This window comes from Thalassophryne amazonica, chromosome 14, assembly GCF_902500255.1.
Source record: "Thalassophryne amazonica chromosome 14, fThaAma1.1, whole genome shotgun sequence".
Taxonomy (NCBI): domain Eukaryota; kingdom Metazoa; phylum Chordata; class Actinopteri; order Batrachoidiformes; family Batrachoididae; genus Thalassophryne; species Thalassophryne amazonica.
Genome location: NC_047116.1, coordinates 88,711,226 through 88,736,116, shown reverse-complemented (window position 1 = coordinate 88,736,116; position 24,891 = coordinate 88,711,226). Strand labels below are relative to the sequence as shown.

The following is a 24,891-nucleotide window of genomic DNA, read 5'->3' as shown; positions in this document are numbered from 1 at the left end:
TAAGTTCTTTTGGCTTATCCCTCTTCACTTGGGATTACCACTGCAGATCAGACATGGATCAGCATGTTGATTTGGCGCATGTTTCATAACAAATGCCCTTCTTGACACAACTCTGCATTACATGTAGAGTGGGCAGGGATGGCCTTGTACCAGGAACCTTCTACTTTGGAAACAAGTGCACTAACCGCTTGGCCACCACACAGCCCTAATAAATCTATTACTAGCTCACCATCTTATTTTGAGAGCCAAATTCCATAAATCCCTTGTTCAACCCAGTTATTGTCTATTCATGCAACAACCCCCCCCCCCCATTACTAGGAGCAACTTCATAACGACAGGACTGTATAAACATTTCCACACACACATATATATAGTTGACAAACACACAGATTTGGCAACAAATCATCGGAGACTAATTTTTACATCCCATAATATTTTACAGTTAAAGCCATAGCCTGAAGACATCTGATGCCTCACTGATGGTCAACGTTTTCTAGACTACATGAAGAATATTTACAGAGACAGATAAACAGGACCATCCCACTCCATGTTAGAACTAGTAGTCTCGTGTTCCTTTTCTTCATGGGGTTGGGGGGCACTTAAAGCATTTCTTCTTTTCATGGACTGAATTGAGTTGTGTACAAAATATTTGACTTCCCTCCATGTCCTGGTGCTTAAGGCAGGCTCAGCAGCTAAGCATGCATCACAATCCTTTTTGCCAGGAACCTTCACCAGCTTGCAGAAGTCTCCAAGATGACGCCTCACTGCAGACTGTTCCTCTTCACTCCACAACCTCTTGGTTCTCTTCTGAGGCTTGACAGATTGGGTGACTTCCTTTCGTGCAAGCGGTATGGGTGTTCCTTCTTGTACCACAGATGCTCTGTCAGGAACATTAAGTGCATGGATAGATGGGACAACTTGTGATGTTGCAGAGGGCCCAGGGGGGCTTGTGGGGTATGCTGGTGGACTTGAATGGTTCAGAGGTGTAAATGATGAAATAATAGGCCTACTTTCAGCAAATAGTGGCGAGAATCCAGGGACCACTGGTGTACTTTGAGAATTAAGCTGTGTGAATCTAGGAGCCATTTGGGTACTTGGGGCATTAAGGGGGGTAAACGTAGAAATCATTGATGAACTTGTAATGTCTTGCTGTGTATACACAGGAGGAAGTGGCATTCTTGTGGTATTCTGCTGTGTATATACTGGAGACAATGGTGGAAAGCTGATGTTTTCTGATGTATAGACAGGAGACACTAAAGAGGAATTTGTAGTGTTGTGTGGTGTAAATGTGGGAACCACCTGGATGTCAGTAGCATTTAAGGGTGTGAAAGAAGAAATCAATGGTTGACTTCCATGGAGCACACTGGTACCGGCTGAACTCATGGATACATAACCTGAAGTCACGTCTTGGGGAAATGGTGCAACTGCAGATGTTACTGACTTTGTCAAGTCGGTTGGTGATGCTATTGTCATGTTACAACAATTTGGACTTTCTCTCAGCTCAGATGGCCGTACAGTTGCCATACCACCAACAGCCAGTGTATCTGCCAAATCTTTCTTTGTTGTTTGAGTCACTTCACATCTTTGTTGGTTACTTTTCCTTCGTATTGTCTGTACAGTGTTGTGTACATAGCTCTTAACATCTGTCCAAGATCTTCCAAGCAGATCAGGTTCGGCAGCTATGCATGCATTACAATCCTTTTTACCTGGAACCTTCATCATTGTGATAAAGTTACCTAAATAACGTTGAACCGCAGCTTGCTCCTTTTCACTCCATGGTTTTCTTTTTGTAGGTGCTTTTGGAACTGTTCCTAAAAAGTTGAAAGCAGAAAATTAGGGATACAAAGTATAAAAGATTCCAAGAATTTAAATTCAGAAAGCGGGGGGGAGGGGGGCACGTCTCATAATAAAGCAAATAATACACACCATCTCTTACAGTTGCTGGTGGAGACAATGGCATTTTTCTATCCATTTTGAGCAACTGTCTGCTCACTTCTTCTAACTGTGAAGCATTTTCACAGAGTCTGTTGTAGTCCTCACTGCTCCTGCCCATTTGCATTGCCACTTGATCCAATTCTTGTTCACCAAGGCTCATTAGCTGCCAGCAGCAAGCAATACGGTCCCTTAACGACGGGGACAGAAGGGTTTCTGGGTTTTTAACTCCACATTCCACTGCAGCCCTTCGGAAACAATCCAGTGCTCTGACGAAAGATGGACCTTCAGCTCGTGCAAACAGATAAGGGTTGTTTTTTGATACACCAGCTTGATCTCGATTTTCAACCAGCATGTCAATTGATGACATCATCCTTTCAGTTAGCAGAATGAGCATGTTCCTTCCATACTGGCCTTCCAGTTCCAACTTGGTGAACTTGTCACCAAGGTCCAATTCCAATTTGGTGCTTTTTCTCATTTGATCTGCAGAGGGAACAAGAGCTTTCCTATTGTTCCTGCTAGTGTACGTCTGCAAGAGCAGTCGTCCAATATTACCTATCCTACGCCTGTTGAAAAGACAAACATCTGCTAGAGTGGCTTCACTGAGCTTTTTCCATGGTGACAAACTAGGATTTTCTTTAAGTGCCTTTCTTGCTTCATCTCCTTCATGCTTGATATATTTGTAAAGTTTTATCAAATCTTCTGTCACAGTTGATGTGTCCATTTCCACTTTCTTGAAATCCTGCTTCTGTGCAGAGGATGCCAAAGCTTTATGAGAAAAACACCCATTCCATTTAGTGTCAAGAAGCTGGATGAATTGCTTTACTTGACCCTCAGTTTCACTGTTCTCGGTCATGCGGCTCTCCCCAAAAGCTATTTCTGCAGCTCGTTTCAAAGAGTAGTGAATCTTCGGGACGAGTGAAAAAGTTTTAAATTTTGTGGAGCTCGGATCAAAACCACTTAGCTTCTTGGCCCCTTCAACTGCTAACTCAAATCTTGATGGTAGACATATTTCATGCAAATACTGAACAGTTTTATCAAGCTCATTTACAGCAAGGATAAATCTACCCAACTCTCTCATTTTTTGTGCAATGTAAGCAAACTGAGATTTGTCATGGTCATACTTGGTGGACAGTGCATTACCGTATTTGCAAATAAGTGCGTCATTTCTGATATGACGTGCAATGTCATCTTGATGCATGACATTGATAATTTCCTCACAGCTCTCAGTTAAAAAGTCCGACATTGGAAGAAGTTGAGAGGCAGCATTGTCATCAGTGTTTCTTTTGTGTCTTCAGAGGATTTTTGATCCCCTTTTTTGGCCTTACAAGACCGTTCGTGCCTCCATAAATCAGTTTTGCGATGAAACGCAAAGCAATGCTTACAAGGTAGATAGTCACGAACACATGAGCTGGAAGTTTTCACTTCCTTCTTCATCATAATTTCACCCTCTCCACTTTTTTGAACTTCGCAGTTTTGGTCATGATTTCCTTTATTATGAATTTCATCAAGCAAAGTCTGTCTGTCTCTGGAGCCTTTGGGAAATTGCATTGCTTGGGCGACATGTGTTTCCTCTGCATGGTGCATTTCCAAATGCTTCACAAGTTGTGTGAATGCTATTTTACAGTACATACAAAAGTGCTTTTTGGCAGGTTCCTTTTTGCTGGTCTCTGCACTTGGTGTTTCAAGAACCACTCTTTGAGAGGTCCGTAAACTTGACCTTGTTGGTTGTTTTGATTCTGCAGTTTTCTTGTCGTAGTCCGATCCCCCTTTAGCAATCTCATTTTTGTCAAACAGAGGTGCAGCATTATCTGCACAATTTGAGTGGCCGGACACCTCATCCTTTGCCTCATCACTTGAGTCATTCATTTTCTGGGGGAAAGAGGGTTCAATAGTTGTGTTCTTTTTTTTTGTTTCATTACATGCCCATATCTGCACACCTTCAGATCTTCCTCTTGGACTTGAATCAAAACTTCCCAATTCATGTGATATGTTACTCATGTCATTTGACATTTCAGTGTCCTCTCCTGCTGGTGTGTCCTTTTCGTGTGGGCTTTCCTGCATATTATCTGAATTAAAGGAACTGCTCTTGGCATATCCTTGCCCATCCAAATCTTGCAAGGCATTTTCTTTCACTGTTAGAGAACCCTCTTCATTTGTTGAATTGTCAAGGTTAGAAGGCAATCTATTAGGTTCACTTGTGCTCCTGTCTTCAATCAAGCTCCTTTCTCCTTCAAATGACCTCTGCTCATCAACAGTATTCTCCTGTAAAAGAACAAGTATATGTAAGACTTATAGCCAAATCTAATCCTTTAATAATCTGAGTAAAACCATTTTAAAAAGACAGACAACTGAGAAATTTGGGAACATTCAAAGCAAAAAAAAGAAAAGAAAAAAGAAACAAAATCTTAAAATTTAGGGACTAAACAACACAGACTTGTTGTGTAATGCATGAGCACCTTGGCATTGCCCCATCAAGCAACAGGCTCATTCAACCAAAAGTCAATACAACAGCCAAATATCACATTTTAGCCCCAACAATGGTGTGAAAACACAAACACCTCTCAAATCTCAGTACAAAAACCACATGTGACCCATTCAAGAAGAGTTATTGGCTTTATTGCATCAAGCAGCACTACAATGTGTTGACACTGAACATGTCTGACCAGGAGTATATAATAATGGGGTGCTGGATGAAAGTCTGCATGGACAGAACAGATTATTCAGTAATGTTAGCCCTATATTCATGACGTTCAAAACATTTTACTTTTGATGGTGTGTACAATATAATATAGGCAAACCTGACAGCACTTTCATTATGGACCTGTTGACTTAAAGGACCGGTCACACGGCACTTACAAAGGGCAACGAAGCCCAAACGAAACAAGAAACCTGGACTTTGGTTGTTTAACCTTCCTGCAGCTTTGTTCCTGCAGCTGGCACTTTGTCAGGATTTTTAAACTGTTGAAAAATTTGAATGAATGCCACTGAAAACCTCAATTCGTATTTCGTTTTGCTGTCGTTCTTGATGTTTTTTTTATCATTTGCTTAGTTTTTGTAACGTTAGCCTTTAGTTTGACTTTGTTCAACCAGCTGAATGTTTTCACACAGTACAGAAGCCGGTTTGTGAGGGCTTTTGTGGAGGAGCTGCAGCTCCTGCTAGTGTGTGCCTTGTGGGGCTTCTGTCGCTGCGTGCGATGTGGCGAGTGCTGCAGCTGTCATGCCGTGGTGCTGGCTGGCCAGGAAGAATTACCAGCGCACGGCAGTCATGGTCTTGTTCCAGCGCTGTGCCCACCTGAGGAGAGAGTTGCTGCACAAAAAGTCCAGCTGGAGCTGCGGCATTCTGTTCATGAACTCTGAGAGCTTGCTGTTCTCCAGCACATGCAGAGAGAAATGCCTGCTGGCCCTTAAGGCCCCCTGACATGAGCACAACTTTGATTCACGCACTAGCACGACCTGTGTCAAGCGGGAGAGTAAACTCATCTTTAACGAGTGCAGACATGACGCAAGAGGGGTGCTGGTGCATGCTATTGCGCAAAGAGCATTTTGAAATGTTCAAAAAAATCTTTCATGCATAAATGTCGTGCTACGTGGCGCGATCTAATCGCCAACACAATGTGCAGCTCGTCAAGTGGAGAAAAGAAGTAAACAGAGCGAGTGGTGTCATCAGTGGATCGCATCAGAGCGCAGCTCGTCTGAACGATTAAAACACGTTAAATCTCTCATAAACATACTTTAACAGCTGCACACAAGAAGGAAAGAACACACAATTGTTTTACCAAGCCATGACAATGTAAACATGAGAAATAATTACCTTTTTAGATGGCTCAAAATGCTTTCTGTAGCTTGTTAGATGTGCGCTTGTTAGAGAGAGAGAGAGACAGCACTAGTTCTCTCTCTCTCTCCCTTCTGTCTTGTACGCGTGCATTTCAGGTGTACAGACAGCGATTAGAGTTTTGGTATTTCAAAAATATTTGGCACGTTTGCAGTGTGTATAATTTTGGTGGCATATTCAGTGTGTGTGGTTATGAATGTTAAACAAATGCTTCAGTTTTTTTTTTTCTTTTTTTTTGTTAATGGACCAAGACAGAGCGCACAGCATGTCATCAGAGTCTGACCAGACAGTGAGGATTCTGGCGATGAAGGAGATGATCCCTCTTTTGTTCTGTATGAGGAACCAGAGCAGGTGGATCCACTGACGTGCGCACAGATCTACACAGTAGGTCGGATCACGCATTTGTTTGCAGATGAGCTCCGTCTCACAGCGCTGAGTCCTGGAATGCAGAGATGCAGACACACACTGCTCCAGCAGTTGCTCCAGGCACGTTCTGTTTAAAGCGTCAAGTTAGCTTTGGTTCATTTTGTTCCTCTTTCGTCCCTTTTGCACTCTTAATTCACAGGGTATTCGGTGATAAAGCTCATTCGTCCACCTTTTCTCAATGATTTGTGACTTTGTTTTTTTTTACTTTTTTCCCTTCATTCAGGAATCGTATGCTGTGTGACCGGGCCATAAAACTGTGGTCCTTAAAACTGCTTCTGGCAATCTCACCAACATTTTTCAATCCTCCTATTTACTAAGGATGGGATCAATCAGATCCTGGATTGGTATAGGGTTCCGATACCGACGTAATTCACATATCGGAAAATACCGATGCATTTTTCGATACCAGAGAAGGAGAGGGGGAGGTTTTCTGAAGTCGGGCTGTTTGAGAGAGCTCTCTTCTGCAGTGTTCTAGCTGCAGGTAGCGGCAAATTTCGGCCTGGCTCTCGGGTTCAAATTGTTTGTTCGTTGAGCACGGGTTTTCCAAAAAAATTAACCGAATTGTTGCTGAAAATGTATGCTAAAAGGTTAGCTGCTTCACTGTCCTGAGGCTGTAAAACACTAGCTCAGCGTGCAGCCGAAGAAGACAGCGAACAGAGATTCTGTCCGCTGAAAGGGGAAAAAGTCTCCATTAAAATCCTGCACGTGAGAGTTGATGATACATTTATTTTACAGTTGAAAGGCTTCGTGTTTCCTAAAGTTTAAGTTTGTGCAGCACGAAAACAGCAAGAGGAAGAAAAAGAGAGAGACGGAGGGAGAGAGAAAGCAAGCAAGAGGCAGAAATAGAGAGAGGGAAAGAGAGAGAGACAGACAGAGAGAGAGTGCTGTCTATTCTCTTTAAGTCTATAAAAAAAATAAAGTACTTAATTCTTTCACCAAAACATTAAATCTAGACTTTCATCTTAGATACACCTTCTGGCAAATTGCAGCTCAACTTTCAGGTCTCCTTTTTAAGAAAATCCTCATAATGCAAACAGAGCCCTGGTATCGGAACAGAAAAGTATCGGTATCAGCAGATATCCAAAATCAGGTATCGCGATCAGGCCGTAAGTGAAAAATTGTGGATCGGTGCATCCCTATATTTTACACACACCCTATTCAGACATGCCAACCTTGAATACAGCTTCACGGGGAGGGGGGGGACTCACTTATTTACATCTATGCACAGCCCAAAAACATGCAACCGTGGTGATACCCTAACGACAAAGTGCCTCTGAAAATAAAGTAAGCCATTTACAGTTGCTTAATATAAAGTACAACATAAAATGAAGTAAAAGGCCCATAATCATACAATTTCATATATAAACTACTAGTAACAAAATAGATTAAACAGGTTTTTCTCTTTTAATATTTACACTCTCCATCACACTTCCAGGAGCCTGTTGTACAAAGTTTTACTTAGATGAGTTGACACAAAGAGTTCACATTAGTTGCATTCTGAAGCTTACACACAGAAGGGGCAGACTTGATTTTTCTAAGCTCTCCTCTCATAGTTACTAAACAAACTAAAACTAACAGACAAACCTTGGTTCAGGTGATTTATTAATACACCCCCCCACCCCTCTTGTGGAGTAACAGTGGAGCTGACTTCATGAAGGTACTAATACCTGCTAACAGTGCTAACATACAAATTAACTAAATGGAAATACTGGAGCACAGACTTCTTAGATGGTCTGCTGATACAACTAACAAGACAACAAACCATACTGTACTACAAACTGTACTAGCGCACTCTGATATCAAAATGTGTGTGTGGACAGGCTGGCAGGTCTGACGATGAACCAAAAACAGGTGTATTTAGTCAATCAAGAGCTGGTCGATGCCAACTCCTGATTAATATTAGACAGCTATTTTCAGGCACGTGACGAGGAGAGAAGAATGGAAAATATGCAGTGGAGCAGGTGAAGAGTGCAATCAAAAGAAAACTTTATATGGTATTAATCCACTGATGTTTCTGATCAAGTACAACCCCTGGCAAAAATTATGGAATCACCGGCCTTTGAGGATGTTCATTCAGTTGTTTAATTTTGTAGAAAAAAAGCAGATCACAGACATGACACAAAACTAAAGTCATTTCAAATGGCAACTTTCTGGCTTTAAGAAACACTATAAGAAATCAAGAAAAAAATTGTGGCAGTCAGTAATGGTTACTTTTTTAGACCAAGCAGAGGGAAAAAAAATATGGACTCACTCAATTCTGAGGAATAAATTATGGAATCACCCTGTAAATTTTCATCCCCAAAACTAACACCTGCATCAAATCGATTCTGCTCATTAGTCTGCATCTAAAAGGAGTGATCACACCCTGGAGAACTGTTGCACAAGTGGACTGACATGAATCATGGCTCCAACATGAGAGATGTCAATTGAAACAAAAGAGAGGATTATCAAACTCTTAAAGAGGGTAAATCATCACGCAATGTTGCAAAAGATGTTGGTTGTTCATAGTCAGCTGTGTCTAAACTCTGGACCAAATACAAACAACATGGGAAGGTTGTTAAAGGCAAACATACTGGTAGACCAAGGAAGACATCAAAGCGTCAAGACAGAAAAACTTAAAGCATATGTCTCAAAAATCGAAAATGCACAACAAAACAAATGAGGAACGAATGGGAGGAAACTGGAGTCACCGTCTGTGACCGAACTGTAAGAAAACCGCCTAAAGGAAATGGGATTTACATACAGAAAAACTAAACGAAAGCCATCATTAGCACCTAAACAGAAAAAACAAGGTTACAATGGGCTAAGGAAAAGCAATCGTGACTGTGGATGACTGGATGAAAGTCATATTCAGTGATGAATCTCGAATCTGCATTGGGCAAGGTGATGATGCTGGAACTTTGTTGGTGCCATTCCAAGATGACTGCCTGAAGAGAACATGTAAATTTCCACAGTCATTGATGATATGGGGCTGCATATCAGGTAAAGGCACTGAGAAGATGGCTGTCATTACAGCATCAATAAATGCACAAGTTTACGTTGATATTTTGGACACTTTTCTTATCCCATCAATTGAAAGGATGTTTGGGGATGATGAAATCATTTTTCAAGATGATAATGCATCTTGCCATAGAGCAAAAACTGTGAAAACATTCCTTGCAACAAGACACATAGGGTCAATGTCAAGGCCTGCAAATAGTCCGGATTTTAATCCAACTGAAAATCTTTGGTGGAAGTTGAAGAAAATGGTCCATGACAAGGCTCCAACCTGCAAAGCTAATCTGGCAACAGCAATCAGAGAAAGTTGGAGCCAGATTGATGAAGAGTACTGTTTGTCACTCATTAAGTCCATGCCTCAGAGACTGCAAGCTGTTATAAAAGCCAGAGGTGGTGCAACAAAATACTAGTGATGTGTTGGAGCGTTCTTTGTTTTTCATGATTCCATAATTTTTAACTCAGAATTGAGTGATTCCATATTTTTTTTCTCGTCTGCTTGGTCTACAAAGTAACCGTTAATGACTGCCACAATTTTTTTTCCTGATTTCTTATAGTGTTTTCTTAAAGCCAGAAAGGGTGCCATTTGAAATGACTTTAGTTTTGTGTCATGGTCTGTGATCTGCTTGTTTTTCTACAAAATTAAAGAACTGAATGAACATCCTCCGAGGCCAGTGATTCCATAATTTTTGCCAGGGGTTGTATACCTTCAAATGTTTTCCTGTAAGACCAGGAAAACAAGTTCCTCAAGGCATTTCATTTACTGTGTAAGACAACCGGTTGTACATGTTCAGCAAAAACCATCATGGTATATTTTCTGAAAGTATATATGTACCTGCATCAACGGTTTCATCTCCAAATGACTTCATTCAGCATTTTCAACAGGTTTCCTCGCTGTAAGGAAAAAAGGACACCAATCTGATATACACATGCTACTTTAAAAGTTGAATTTAAAATAATCTTGGGTTCAATTTACCAAGGAATATTTATGCACATGAAATGCATGGAAGTTATATAAATCCCCAACTGTTATCTGCACATGCAACACATAAACAGTAACTTTTTTTACTTCAAAAAAATTACATCTGTAAGATGCTGAAATTGAAACAACTGCAAATTACACTCTAGAACTTATTTCAATATCACACTGCTAAAATTTAAAGCTACATAATAACAACTAACATTTGGAACTTCCCCCTAACAAACTAAACAGACAACATTCATATAAATTATGAGAGCATTGTAAAACAAAAACAAATGAATAAATACATTTTAATGACTGCAGTATCACTTGACATATATTACATGTATTTCCATAAAACATTTTCTTATTTATATTTATTTATTTTTAAAGGCTTGTCTCTTACCTGGATTCCTTGTTTTGAAGTTCCAAAAAACATTTCAGGGACTTTAAGTTCACTGAGGTCACTGGTTCCAAATCATGCTGTCTGGTATAGTATTCCTAATGTTGATCAACATTGTTCTTCATTCTGCTGATACTGGGTTCACAAATTTACTACGGGACTGAATTAAATCAGTGGGTTAATGAGATGACCGAATGTGTAAATAGAAATTCAACCAGTAATTTTAATGTTTCACCACAAGCAAAACAAATGACTTATCAATGTTTTTCACATAGCTCCCAGTTGTGTTTCCATAGAACCTTTACCACATGAAACTTGTTACATTTACAGAATACTTTTTTTTTTTTACCTGTCAGCAGGAGAAATGCCACATTTCTATAGGATCTCATCACATATTTTTATATTAGTCTGTTTAAGCATTGCACATACAGTATGTGAAAATGTGACTACAACATATAAAATAAAGTGAAACTAAAGCAGAGATTTTCAGTTACTATCTCATGCTCAACTGCGTAATCCTGAAAATAACCATATGATAATCAGATATGGTCCAAAACATGATAGACCAGAAGAACAATCAACCAATTAACTCAATTTTTCCCATAAGGCCGATCAAAGAAAATGTATGCAGACAGTTTTTTTTAGCCAAATGAGCGGCATATAAAGTCACTGCCAGAGTAGAGGCTGACATTTTTTCGGGAATCTCACGGGTCAGTCAACTTTGCAATTTATCACGATCGGGACGGTACAGAATGAATGTTGGGGGAACAGATGGGAGCGGGAACCAAGGTTTCAGGCAATGAGCAGTCCTGCTGTCATTTGAGCAGTCAATTTTCGAAAAAGACGCCAAAAAAAAAAATAGCGGGCGGCTTTGCTTAAAGCTGGGCAGACACTGTAGGATATTTTCAATCGTTGTACTCTGCTCCAGCTCAAAACTGTACGACAAAACCGCAGCGTGTAAAAGCTCAGAGCGCACGATTTATGTTCAAAGGGCCCGATGCTCTGATGCGATCTGACTACTCACATTATATGTTCAAAAACCACATGTGTAGCTGTTTTATGTTCAAGCACAAACGTGACTGAGGAGAAAAAAAAGATTAAATGAACTCTAGTCAGAATAAAAATGCAAGCTGCTGATTTTTGTTATTTTTCAAAGTTATTAGGCTGCAGCTCTGTGTTTCATTTATTTCAAAGTAAGTTATCGCTTATTTTCAAAAATTATGAGAGTCAAATCACTCTACACTGTTCAGTTTTTCCTGCATGTTTGTGTATTTTTTCCTTCTTCATAAGAGTTTGGTGTTTGCTTTTGTTCCACAAAGTTTGAAAAAACAAAATGTTAACACTTTTCTTTATAACAGTTCTGTAATTTCAGACAACCACAAATCAAAAAAGTTGGGACTGTATGTAAAATGAAGAAAAAAAAAATAAAAATGTTGCACTATTCCCAGTTTTTCCACTCACACCCACAGAAGCCAAAAATTCTTCCAAAGTTGTGTCTTGGTGGCTTCTCTCACTTGTCTTCTTCCAGCATGGACATTTAGTTTTTGAGAACTGCCTACCTGACACGGATTTACCATAAAATACCACACTGTTTGTATTTCTGAATGATTGATATAAATGAAATTTAAGAAATATTCAGTGACTTGGAGATGTTCATGTATTCATCCTCTGACATTTGTCAAGAAAACTGGATGCAAAAATGATTAATTAATTCTTACATTTAGAATGAAGTGTCCTGTCTCAACCTTTTTTCTTGGAAAATGCTGCAGGCCTTAAATATAGGAATGGATATATATTAACAAAAAATAAACAAAAATAAAGCTGATCACACAAAACATGAAATATGTTGGTTTCATACAGTCTGCAGTTACAGAAATAGACGGCAAAGTAAATGTCAGGATCATTACGTGTCCACCACCACCACATTTGAAAAACTGTAAGACCACAGGCCATGCATTACTTATGTTTTGTGTCTTTTAGTGAAGTTTTTTTTTTTTGGATTAAGGCAAAAAGTGCCTTAACCATCCATGGTTCCCGTTGTTTCTGTTGATAGCATAAGCATATGAAACATCATTTTCATATGACCAAGTAGGAAATCAACCTTACTGGCACCTTAATTTGCAGGCTCAATCATAAAAGCTCATCTTGCACATGTTCTCTGCAATCCCTCCCACATTCTCACATTTATACATTAGGGGCAACCAAGGTGCAACCTGCATCATATCAAATTATATCTATATATATGTATGTAGGGGTGCACATAACTGGTACTCATAATGCTTGTGCGTGCTAAAAAAATGATGCATAGCAGAAAACACAAGGGAAGCACTTCATAAGAGTTATAAGTGTTTCCCTCTGTTGTGCATCAATGATGCTTTGCACACATGAGAACAATGAGTACCAGTTATGTGCACCCCCTGTGTGTGTTTATATAGCAGTTAAAGATATTGAACATGTCACCATTTTTCTCAGTAAATATATTTCTAAAGGTGCTACTGTCATGAAATTTTCACCAGGTGCCAGTAACAACCAAAGTAATCCATAGATGCAAAGAAACCAAATAAATAAGTACAGAAATTAAGTTATGTGTAAAAAAAATTCCAGGTATTTCTGAAGTGGTCCTTGGCTCTTGGACAACTCTTCCAATAATTCTTTCCAGTCCTCTGTTAGAAATCCCGCAAGGCGCACCTGGTTGTGGCTGGTTTATGGTAAATGTTCTTTCCACTTTCAGATTATGGCCTCGCAGTGTTCACTGGAACATTAAGAAGTTTAAAAATCCTTCTGTATCCAATGCCATCAGTATGTTTTGCAATAATAAGTTTGTGAAAAAACAGAGAGCTCTTTGCTTTTATCCATCATGAGATGTTTCTTATATGATACCTTGGTAATGAAACACCTTTTAATAGGCCATCAGTTGGGACTGAACCATCTGTTATGAATTTGCACTGACAAGGGGCAGGACGGCTTTCTAATTATGTCAGCTTAGCTGTCAGCTAGTGTCTTGGCTTTCCATGCTTTTTTGCACGGCTCCCTTTCTTTGGCTGTTCAACAGTGGTGTCAAAAGTACACACATTTGTTACTTAAGTTAGAAGTATAGATACTGCAGTTTAAAAACACTCTGGTAAAAGTTGAAGTATCAACTTGACCTCTTTACTCAAGTAAAAGTGAAAAAGTATGTGCTCCAAAACCTACTTAAAGTATAAAAGTATAAAGTAACCTTAAAAAAAAAAAAAAAAGGTAGATGCCACTATTGAATTGAAAGCTTAATTTAAAAACTGATTTGTTCTACATGTGGCCCAAGACCCAAAACCCAAAATTACCCCCCAACACCACCTGCATGAAAATGTTTCAATTCTAGAAGCTCTGAAATGCAATCTGGGACTATTCCAGACAATAAACTGCAGTGAGTGCAGCATCCATTTAGTGAGAAAAAAAAAAACTTTCCTTATCAGATTCATTCCAGTAGTATTCTGCTCTTACTAGGATGCAGCCGTTTTCTAGTTTGGCAGATAGTTCTGGAGGAAATCAATGAAGAAATTAACACATTGACAATATGGTTTGACCGAAACAAACTGTCATTAAACTTAAATAAAACAGGGATGAAATGGAGGTGTAAGAGTCACTAGGTGTTCACAGGAAACACTTATTTATTTCTGTATGTATGTATGTATGTTCATTGTTAGTTGCTTTTATATTTTATTTTCTGTTGTGTTTCTATTCAGGTTCTTTTTGTCTCTTTCTCTGAAATTGTATATAATAATTATCATTAGATTAATATATAAACAAAAATAAATTTAAGAAATATTACAATTTGAAAACAAATGCACCCGAACGTGAAGACAGCTGGAACTGCTTCATGCTAACTTTTAACATTGAAAATGCCATAGACATGCTAACGTGTTAGCGTCGCTCTCATTTTTAAGTTATAAAATACATCTATCAACTGTTTCAGAAGACCATAACAGGTTGGTTTAACATAGAAAAGGTAAATAATACTCACAGAAGTATGCTCTTTAGGGTTTTAGCGGGGGAAAATTAAGTGAAAGAAAGAGAATAAACGAAACAATAGGTTGAAGCATTGCTTCAATCTGCAAACTACTGCTTCGACTGGTTCAAAATCCATTCCTTTATCTTCATTGATCCATGTTTCTGATATAGCAATTATGTTAATTTTTTTTTTAAATTGACTTAAATATTCTTTAATGTTGTTAAAGTTTGCATACAGACTTCTGCTGTTGAAATGGATTATTGATAATTTGTTATCCGTTTTAATGATCCGATTAAACTGTTCATCTGTATAATAGCAACAACTGTCATTAATATTTGAGAAGAAATTATTGTCTGGGTCTATATCGTGCTCCAAGTCCAGTACATTGTGGTCTGTGTATTTAAATGTTCTCAGTTCTAGTTTTCCATGATCAGCAATCCTGTGAGTTATATCCTTCTTGTCTCCAGATGTAGATGATGTAGTAGATGAATAGGTTCCTCTGGTCTGTGTCATGGTGTTGTGATGTGTTTGTGTCCTCATACCTTATTGGTCGTATTTGTCCAGTTCCTTGATGTTCCTGATTACCATAACCTTCGCTTGTTCTGGTGTTCCGTTCAGTTTGATGAATGTTTTGCAGTTTGATGTCCATGTCTGTTGAATTTTTCCCTGCTGTTTTAAGAGACGAGCTTTCCTGGCGATGTCTGCGTTTCTTTTGGTCAGATGTTCATTGATGAATACGTTTGTTCCTTTGAGTTTCCGTCCCTGTTTTAACAATGCCATTTTATGTTTTCTGTTGACAAACCTCATTATAACTGCTCGCTTGTCTCCATCCTCTCTCCTGGGCAGGGGGTGGCACGCTTCAATGTTATTACAGTCCATTTGAATACCTTTAGATTGCAAGAAGTCAGCCACCTGTTGTTCCACTGAGCTGGCCTCCTGCTCACTGGCCTCCCCTCCGCTGTCTTCTGACACCGCCCGTGCGTAGGATCGAGGTTTAATATGAATTCCTGTAATAATAACGTCGTTCATCCTTGTGTACTGTTCCAACTCTGCAACACGGTTCTCCAGGTGCACCAGACACCGGTCTTTCTCAGCATTCTGGATCCGGAGAGCCTTCACTTCTTCCACCAGCTCCATAATGGATTTCTGCTGCATTTTAACAACAGAGATTTCCTCAGACAAAAAGTCCAGGGACTTCTTGATATCGTCTCCCTCCTCCGCCGTCAGTGCCTTCTTCGGACCCATGGTCAGATAAATCCGCGCTGGCACCTCGGTAAAGCTGCGCCGGTGGATGTGCGCTGAGGCGTCAGCGCACATCCACCGGCGCTGAAGCCAAGAGTAACGAGGCTGTTTGTTTTAAAAATGTAAGGAATAGAAAGTACAGATACTTGTGTGAAAATGTAATAAGTAGAAGGAAGTAGGCAGAAAAATTAGTAATGGAGTAAAGTATAGATACCTAAAAAGTGTACTTAAGTACAGTAACGAAGTATTTGTACTTCGTTACTTGACACCTCTGCTGTTCAATACTTTTTACTTGTGTCATTTTACATGATTATACATAATTTATGAACATCTATGGTTTGATTTCATTGTATGTGTGGATTATGTGGGCTGTTACAGACATCTGTTGAAAATTTCATGTCAATGGCACCTTTAGAAATAATTTATTGAGAAAAATGGTGACGTGTTCAACACTTATTATATATATATATATATATATAATACACACACACACACACACACAGTTGTATGTAAAAGTTTGGGCACCCTTGATTTCCATGATTTTCCTTTATAAATCATTGGTTGTTTGGATCAGCAATTTCAGTTAAATATATCATATAGCAAACACACAGTGATATTTGAGAAGTGAAATAAAGTTCATAGGATTTACAGAAAGTGTGCAATAATTCTTTAAATAAAATTAGGCAGGTGCATAAATTTGTGCACCCCAACAGAAAAAAAAAAGCATAAATATTTAGTAGATCCCCCTTTTGCAGAAATAACAGCCTCTAAATGCTTCCTATATCTTCTAATGAGAGTCTGGATTCTGGTTGAAGGTATTGTGAACCATTCTTCTTTACAAAACATCTCCAGTTCACTCAGGCTTGTTGGTTTTCGAGCATGGACAGCCCGCTTAAAATCACACCACAGATTTTCAATAATATGCAGGTCTGGGGACTGAGATGGCCATTCCAGAACATTGTACTTGTTCCTCTGCATGAATGCCTTAGTAGATTTTGAGCAGTGCTTAGGGTCGTTGTCTTGTTGAAAGATCTAGCCCCAGTGCAACTTCAACTTTGTCACTGATTCTTTAACAATGTTCTCAAGAATCTGCTGATACTGACTAGAATTCATGTGACCCTCAACTTTAACAAGATTCCCAGTACCTGCACTGGCCACACAGCCCCACAGCATGACGGAACCACCTCCAAATTTTACTGTAGGTAGCGTTTTTCTTGGACTGCTGTGTTCTTTTTCTGCCATGCATACTGCCCCTTGTTATGTCCAAATAACTCAATTTTAGTTTCATCTGTCCACAGCACCATATCCCAAAATGAAGCTGGCTTGTCCAAATGTGCTTTAGGATACCTCAAGGGACTCTGTTTGTGACGTGTACACAAAAAAGACTTCCTCTGCATTACTCTCCTATGCATCTCCTTGTGCAAAGTGCACTGTATAGTTGAACGATGCACAGACACTATCTGCAGCAAGATCATGTTGTAGGTCTTTGGAGCAGGTCTATGGGTTGACTATGACTGTTCTCACCATCCTTCGCTTCAGCTTATCTGAGATTTTTCTTGGCCTGCCACTTCTGGCCTTAACTAGTACTGTGCCTGTGGTCTTCCATTTCCTCACTATGTTCCTCACAATGGAAACTGACAGCTGAAATCTCTGAGATAGCTTTTTGTATCCTTCCCCTAAACCATCATGTTGAACAATCTTTGTTTTCAGGTCATTTGAGAGGTGGTTAGAGGCTCCTATGTTGCCACTCATTAGAAGATATGCAAAGAGGAGAAACATTTGTAAATGGCCACCTTAAATACCCTTTCTCATGACTGGATTCACCTGCGTAAGGAGGTCACGGGTCAATTAGTTTACCAAACCAATTTTGTGTTCCAATAATTTGTGCTAAATGTATTAAATCAATACAATGACATGGGTCCCAAATTTTGCACCTGCCTAATTTTCTTTAAATAATTATTGTACACTTTCTGTAAATACTAGAAACTTCATTTCACTTCTCAAATGTCAAGTGTGTTCATCTGCTATATGATATATTTAACTGAAATTTCTGATCCAGACAACCAATGATTTATAAAGGAAAATATTGAAAATATCAGGGGTGCCCAAACTTTTACATACATCTGTGTGTGTGTGTGTGTATATTATATATATTTGTTTTGAAATCCTTAAGTTTAAAAAAGTAATTTGGAGTAATGACAAAAATACAGCATATACAAAAATAAAGCCACTTGCATAGAAATAAAATAATAATTAAAAAATGATATGGGTCATGCGAGTAGGTTCATGGAAAAAAAAAAAAAAAAATTACCAGGAAGGACTTGTTACTTACCTCTTGGTCCAGATTGTAGTCCTCCTTTGAATTAAGTGCTAGTTTCACAGCCATGTATTCTCCATTTTTCACAGCTTCCCGCAACTCACCTGAAAAGATGTTAGAAGCAGGATACATTGAAACAATGGAGACAAATTAAAATAAATACATACATGGAGTACTCCACTATATAAAAGAAAAAGGTGGCTAATTCCAATGTGTAGGTGGCAGGGCCAATGGTGACAGGTTTTGCAGTGCCGTGATGCCAAACCAGTGTAGCGGGCTCTGGAGGACAACAAAAATTTATTTCTCCATTAACCCCCGGGGGTTGACGAGGTCATATATGACCTCAGAGAGTTTGCTTTACATTTTTGCGTGTATCTTTTGATCCGTAGAAGCTATCAACTTACTTTTTTTTGCAGAATAAAGTTGAGATTTCAAGCTTTCAGCGCATTTTCAGCTCTGGTTTCCAGTTTTGCCCTCCCTCACCTGTGTTTCTAAAACTCTGAAAATGCCTGTCCAATGGGATCGTGTGCCTTACGCATGTGATAATCAGAGTGCAAATACTAATGACAAAGGTTGTTTGTGAACAAGAGAATGATCTGCTTTGACTCTATACACTTGTAGTCACTCAGCTGACACTTAACGGCTATATATGCAATCAAATCATGAAAATAAGGAGCTATATCAAAGTCTATCATGCACAATAACGCATGTGCACTGCACAAGCAATAGCTATACTACAGAATGGCACAAACACAATACGGTGTTGGAAATGACGTCACGAACCAGAAACGGCTCTGGACTCGGTTGCTATGATAAAATAAGGAAGCGTCTCCATGCGCCCTGGTGCCTTTACGCACAGACCTGCGCGCAGCCATCGGATATACTTTTTCTGGGAAGAAGCAAGAATGGCAAAGAAAACTTTTCACCGTCCAGGAAGCTTTGCAGCAGATTTCTGACGACAGCGATGTCGAGTCAGGCTCATCCGGTGAGGAGAGTTTTTGCACCGACAAGGAAAACTATTATAACTATAGTAAATTGTGATAAACAGCAGTGCATTATGTTGTTTTGAGTGTATGTTTTTGTCTATTGGAGAATATGCAGTTTTACTCTGCTCAGCAGTGTAAACAATATGAAAATGTGCGTCTATGCATTTGTTATGTGAATAGACTATGTGAAATTCACATTTTAGTGATTCTACACTAGTATGCACACATATACTGTAATGTATGTGTACTGTAAAAGCTAACATTGTACTTTTACTTTGGGAGTTCACTTGGAGCTCCTTTGTTCCTGTCTGTCACTTTTCACACCTTTGGCCTGGGGGATGGGGGTACTTAGGTGTGGCCCCTGGGGGCTTTGCGAGATTACAGTGTAAATGCTATATTATTATAATATAATAATAGCATAATGAGAGGTATTACAAGATACAGAAAGTAACTTATTTCTCTTTTGTTTTAGTGATGAGCCACAGGAGGACGTCAGCAAGCGTGCCTCTTATGGGAGAAGGAAGTATGTCCTGTGCTTGGACAAACTGAACAAGCAGTAGTCCACACCATGGAAGTGTTTTCTATGTGATGTCCCTCTGTGCCTGGTGGCTGACAGGAACTGTTTTTTTGAGTACCACCACACCTAACCTGTCAGGACGAGTGACTTTTTTTATTGATTGAAAAAAAAATAAATAAATAAATAAAATTTTGCACATTGGTCAAGTAAACCTCCAAGATCATATTTCAGCTGTGACTTTGCTTATTCATTGGTGTTTAGTGTGTTTTTCCAATAAAACTTTGTAAGATTTATTTTCTGCATAAATTTTTCCTTTGTATTTTTTGTTCTATAAGTTTTTCTACCTTCATGGAAATAGAACAAAGTGTGTATTTTATGAAAATTCAGTTTGTCCTGAAAAAAAGGGTATATCCTACTTGATTGTGGCTCATACGTTGTTGTTATAACAGCATAATAAAAAAAGTCCAGGTGAGAGAAATGGCCAAAAAAGGTCTTAGACCCAGGAGGGTTAAAATGAATAACTAAACAAAAACTCTGGTGGAGTATGAGAGAACTACAGCAGTTCAATGTTCAAATAAGATATGGACAAAATGGTTGTAGACAATCGAGAAGCATTGTGCCTGTCAGGATCATATGGTGAACCTTTATTTTTATATTGTAATCATCCAATGTATGTAATAATCCAATGGTCCATCAGTGCGGATGCCAGTTTCAAAACTAAATTATACATAAATGTTACAAGCTGCTCAAATAAAAGTTCTTCATAAATTCATTTATTATTTAGTCAAAGCCACAGGCCTGTCTTGCACAAGATGAGACTCTTGTCAGGGTTTTTTCATGCAATTTTGGAATGCTCCTTCAGTGGACAAAGACCAAAAACAATATGAGCTAGGACTGCAAGCAGTCATATACGGGCCTTCGTTCGGCGCGACCGCCTACCCAGGGCAGTGTGTTCTCATGACCAGATGTGGGCATATGCGTACAGGGGCAACCACTCATCCCACAGTTCAAATTTCAAGCAAATCACACAATGCATGAAGGAGTTTGATATGTTGATGGTTCATCCACTAGGGGGCGCTCAGTGTAGAAACAGAGGGGCCAGGTGTGTTGAGGGGCCAACCGTCATCATACATGTGAAGTTTCAAGTCAATCAGGCAAAGAATGAAGGAGTTATCATGACTTGATGTTCTATGGCGAAGGGTCAAAATGGTGGCACCACAGTGGCCACACCCTTCAACATAGAGAAAAGCTTTCGATAACTTTGGTTAATATCATCTGTGGATGCTGTTAAATACATTTGAAGTGCATTGGACAAAATCCCTAGGAGGAGTTTGTTCAAATACGACATGTGGAAATCACGCCAAAATGAGAACAAAATTCAAAATGGCTGACTTCCTGTTTGGAGTAGACCCATGGTGCAAGAGACTTTTGTACGTCTATGCAAGTCACACATGTGTACCAATTTTCATCTCCCTACTCCAAAAAAAAAAACCCTATGGGGATGGGTTTTTGAAAGTTTCAAGGGGTGCTATTGAGGCATTTTGCACCGCCCATGGGCGATGCCCCTATGAATTGTAAGAGGTTGTCGTGCTCGACCTGTGTATCAATTTTCATGATGATGTGACAAAATTAAAGCCGCAATTTCATGGCGAATGGGCAATATTCGGCACGCCGCCACACGGACGCCATTACTCGTAACTTCACGGCGTTCATCGCCTACGTTCACCAATTTGCTCTGCATGTTTTAGAAGTGGAATGAAGTTGATTGGGTTAAGTATGTAACATCAGGAGCTCTTAAAGTAAAAATAGGACATTTCCCGCCACCACTGGGGGGCGCTATGGCGGAGGTGGGAACATAAGATATGTAGACGTTCAGGGCGGAGCCCTCATCATGTCCAGCAAGTTTGAAGGATCTACGATGAAGTATGTGGGCGTGACAGCCATTCGAAGAGCAGGGGTGATGGCCAAGTGGTTAATGCGCTTGGTTTCAGTTCAGAAGGTTCCGGGTTCAAATCCCACCCCTGCCACATTTCTCCATGTAATGTGGAGTTGCGTTCAGGAAGGGCATCCGGCGTAAAACTTGTGCCAATTCAACATGCAGATCCACCTTGGATTTCCTGTGGCAACCCCAAGTGCAAACAAGGGAGCAGCCGAAGGGACTTACTAGAAATGGTGAACTTTAAAAACAAAATGGCTGCCCTATGAATCTGAAATTTTGTGGGCGGGGCCTCTTAGATAGTGCAATTCATATAACAAAAGTTGGTACAGTGAACAACTTCAGGATAAATATGTAAATAAACACACACACACACGCACATATATATATATATGTGCGTGTGTGTGTGTGTGTGCGCGCACGCATGTGTATACACACAGTCATTGCTGTAGTAGGCGTGTTCCAGTAAAATAGATGGTTGAAAGAGAGCCTGTTTCACGAGTTGTCACTTTCATTGTAGTATTCAATACTGATAATTTATCTTAACAGATACCAAAAGTGAAAAGAAAGACGATTGCTAAAGGCAGCAGCAGAGCTGCCATCCAGACAGCTACAGAAAGACAAAAATGAAGAGGAATTCAAACAGATGTAATGAAATGAACCCTCCAAAGAATTATGAATTATACCCCACCTTCAGATGAATCAGTTGATGTAAGTGCCGTCAACATTCATACATCCCCTCCCTCTCCTTTTGCGTCTTTCTTTTTGACATTTTCTATTTGTATTATTTATTTGAGTGCAAATTACAATATAAGATAAGGTAATCTGTCTTCATGTTTCTGCAATCAAACTAAAAACTGATTTCTCCACAGCTTGTTGCATGAGCCCAGGAGGGTCAAATTTGCTTCTGTAGTCACTCTTGTGACTACTTCTCCCACAAGGAGTTTGTCTTCACTCACAACGATACAGGGGAGTCTGAAGAGACCATCAAGGATGGAACTTGGGTCCTTGTACACTATGATGGAGAGCTCTATCCTGGCACTATAACACAGGCATGTTCAAGACCTCTCAGAGCATAAAACATAGCAGGGAGGTCAAAATATTAAATATTCAGGAAATATTCTTTTGTAAGTTCAGATGCAGGTTCATACAGGGATGTGATGCCAAAGGTCAGAGTCATGAGCACTTCATAATTCTTAATGAAAGTATGCTGGACAGCATCTTACACTTAGTGCTGTTGATGGTCATTAATAAGGCAACCTGACCATGACAAATTAATAATAAACTTTAAACTTAGATATTTAAAGGTTAAAACAAAGTATAAAAGTGCAAGTGTAATGTAGTGTACCTACAAAGTACCTTAACATATAACATTATGCTATACACTATACAGCAATAAAACAAAACAAATTCATTTTTCCCCTCAAAATTCTACTCACAACACCCCATAATGACATGAAAAAAGTTTTTTTTGTTGCAAATTTATAATAAAAAAAAAAAGAAGAAGAAAAAGAAATCACTTGTACAGAAGTATTCGCACCCTTTGCTCAATACTTTGTTGATGCACCGTTGGCAGCAATTACAGCCTCTAGTCTTCTTGAATATGATGCCACAAGCTTGGTGCAGCTATCTTTGGGCAGTTTTCCCCATTCTTATTTGCAGCACCTCTCAAGCTCAATCAGGTTGGATGGGGAGCGTCGATGCACAGCCATTTCCAGATCTCTCCAGAGATGTTCAATCAGATTCAGGTCTGGGCTCTGGCCGGGCCACTCAAGGACATTCACAGAGTTGTCCTGAAGCCACTCCTTTGATATCTTGGCTGTGTGCTTAGTGTCATTGTCCTGCTGAAGGGTAAACTGTCACCCCAGTCTGAGGTAAAGAGCGGTCTGGAGTAGGTTTTCATCCAGGATGTCTCTGTACATTGCAGCATTCATTTTCCCCTCAATCCTGACTAGTCTCCCAGTTCCTCCTGCTGAAAAACATCCCCACAGCATGATGCTGCCACCACCATGCTTCACTGTAGGGATGGTGACTGGTTTCCTCCAAACATGACGCATGGCATTCACGCCATAGAGTTCAATCTTTGTCTCATCAGACCAGAGAATTTTGTTTATCATGGCCTGAGAGGCCTTCAGGTGCCTTTTGAGACACTCCAGGCAGGCTGCCATGTGCCTTTCACTAAAGAGTGACTTCTGTCTGGTCACTCTACCATACATGCCTGATTGGTGGATTGCTGCAGAGATGGTTGTCCTTCTCTCCACAAAGGAATGCTGGAGCTCTAGCAGAGTGACCATCAGGTTCTTGGTCACCTTTTGTTATTTTTATTAAATCTGAAAAAACTGTTTTTCATATTGTCATTATTGGGTATTGTGTGTACAATTTTGAGGAAAAAAAATGAATTTCATCCATTTTGGAATAAGGCTGTAACATAGAAAAATGTTTTAAAAAATGTGAAGTGCTGTGAATACTTTTCGGATGCACTGTACATGTGGCATTTGAAAAATGCAAAGCAATGTGCAAGCATTTAAGAAAGTGTTCAAAATGATTTGCTGGTGAATATATAATTTAGTTTGTGATAAAGTACATAAAAATGCTACGCTAGAGGCAGAAAGATTTTAGGTCTTAAGAACACTTCCTAAGTTACAAGAGACATAAAGAACATCAGACATCCATGTGGAAATGTAGTGACTGAGGCAACCTTTGCTCTCAGCAGGTGCAAAATTTAATGGTCACAACACCTTGTATTGCAATACAAAATTTCACAGGTCTTATGTAAAATTTTGAAACCCTGCCAAAAATGGTAAGCAGGTGAATGATGGCTGATGTCATAATCAGAAACCTGGTAAACAAAAGTTAATGTTTGTTCTGTAATCACATTTGAATTAGATCATTTGACACATAATGCATCATAATGAAAAAACAATTGTTGCATAAATCTATTAATAACTAAATACCTTTAAGTTCTTTTGGCTTATCCCTCTTCACTTGGGATTACCACTGCAGATCAGACATGGATCAGCATGTTGATTTGGCGCATGTTTCATAACAAATGCCCTTCTTGACACAACTCTGCATTACATGTAGAGTGGGCAGGGATGGCCTTGTACCAGGAACCTTCTACTTTGGAAACAAGTGCACTAACCGCTTGGCCACCACACAGCCCTAATAAATCTATTACTAGCTCACCATCTTATTTTGAGAGCCAAAATTCCATAAATCCCTTGTTCAACCCAGTTATTGTCTATTCATGCAACAACCCCCCCCCCCATTACTAGGAGCAACTTCATAACGACAGGACTGTATAAACATTTCCACACACACATATATATAGTTGACAAACACACAGATTTGGCA

General features: G+C 39.4%; 2 protein-coding genes across 2 annotated transcripts in view; both read right to left on the bottom strand.

Annotated features, from left to right (window-relative positions):
• mphosph8 (M-phase phosphoprotein 8) overlaps positions 1 to 24,891 on the bottom strand; it is a 109,688-nt gene that overhangs the window by 24,736 nt on the left and 60,061 nt on the right. The window lies entirely within an intron of this gene.
• On the bottom strand, positions 435 to 18,202 carry LOC117525409. Its single transcript, XM_034187267.1, has 3 exons — positions 18,114 to 18,202; positions 1,927 to 4,197; positions 435 to 1,811 (listed from the first exon to the last, which is right to left on the bottom strand). The coding sequence occupies exons 2-3, from the start codon at positions 3,176 to 3,178 to the stop codon at positions 514 to 516; spliced, it is 2,550 nt and encodes an 849-aa protein (XP_034043158.1). The 5' UTR covers positions 3,179 to 4,197; positions 18,114 to 18,202; the 3' UTR covers positions 435 to 513.

Excerpts from the sequence above, each read along its gene's own strand:
- LOC117525409 (XM_034187267.1), bottom strand. The coding sequence starts at position 3,178 with ATGTCGGACTTTTTAACTGAGAGCTGTGAGGAAATTATCAATGTCATG. Across the intron at positions 1,812-1,926 it reads ACCAGCAACTGTAAGAGATG|GAACAGTTCCAAAAGCACCT; the intron begins GTGTGTATTATT and ends TCAACTTTTTAG.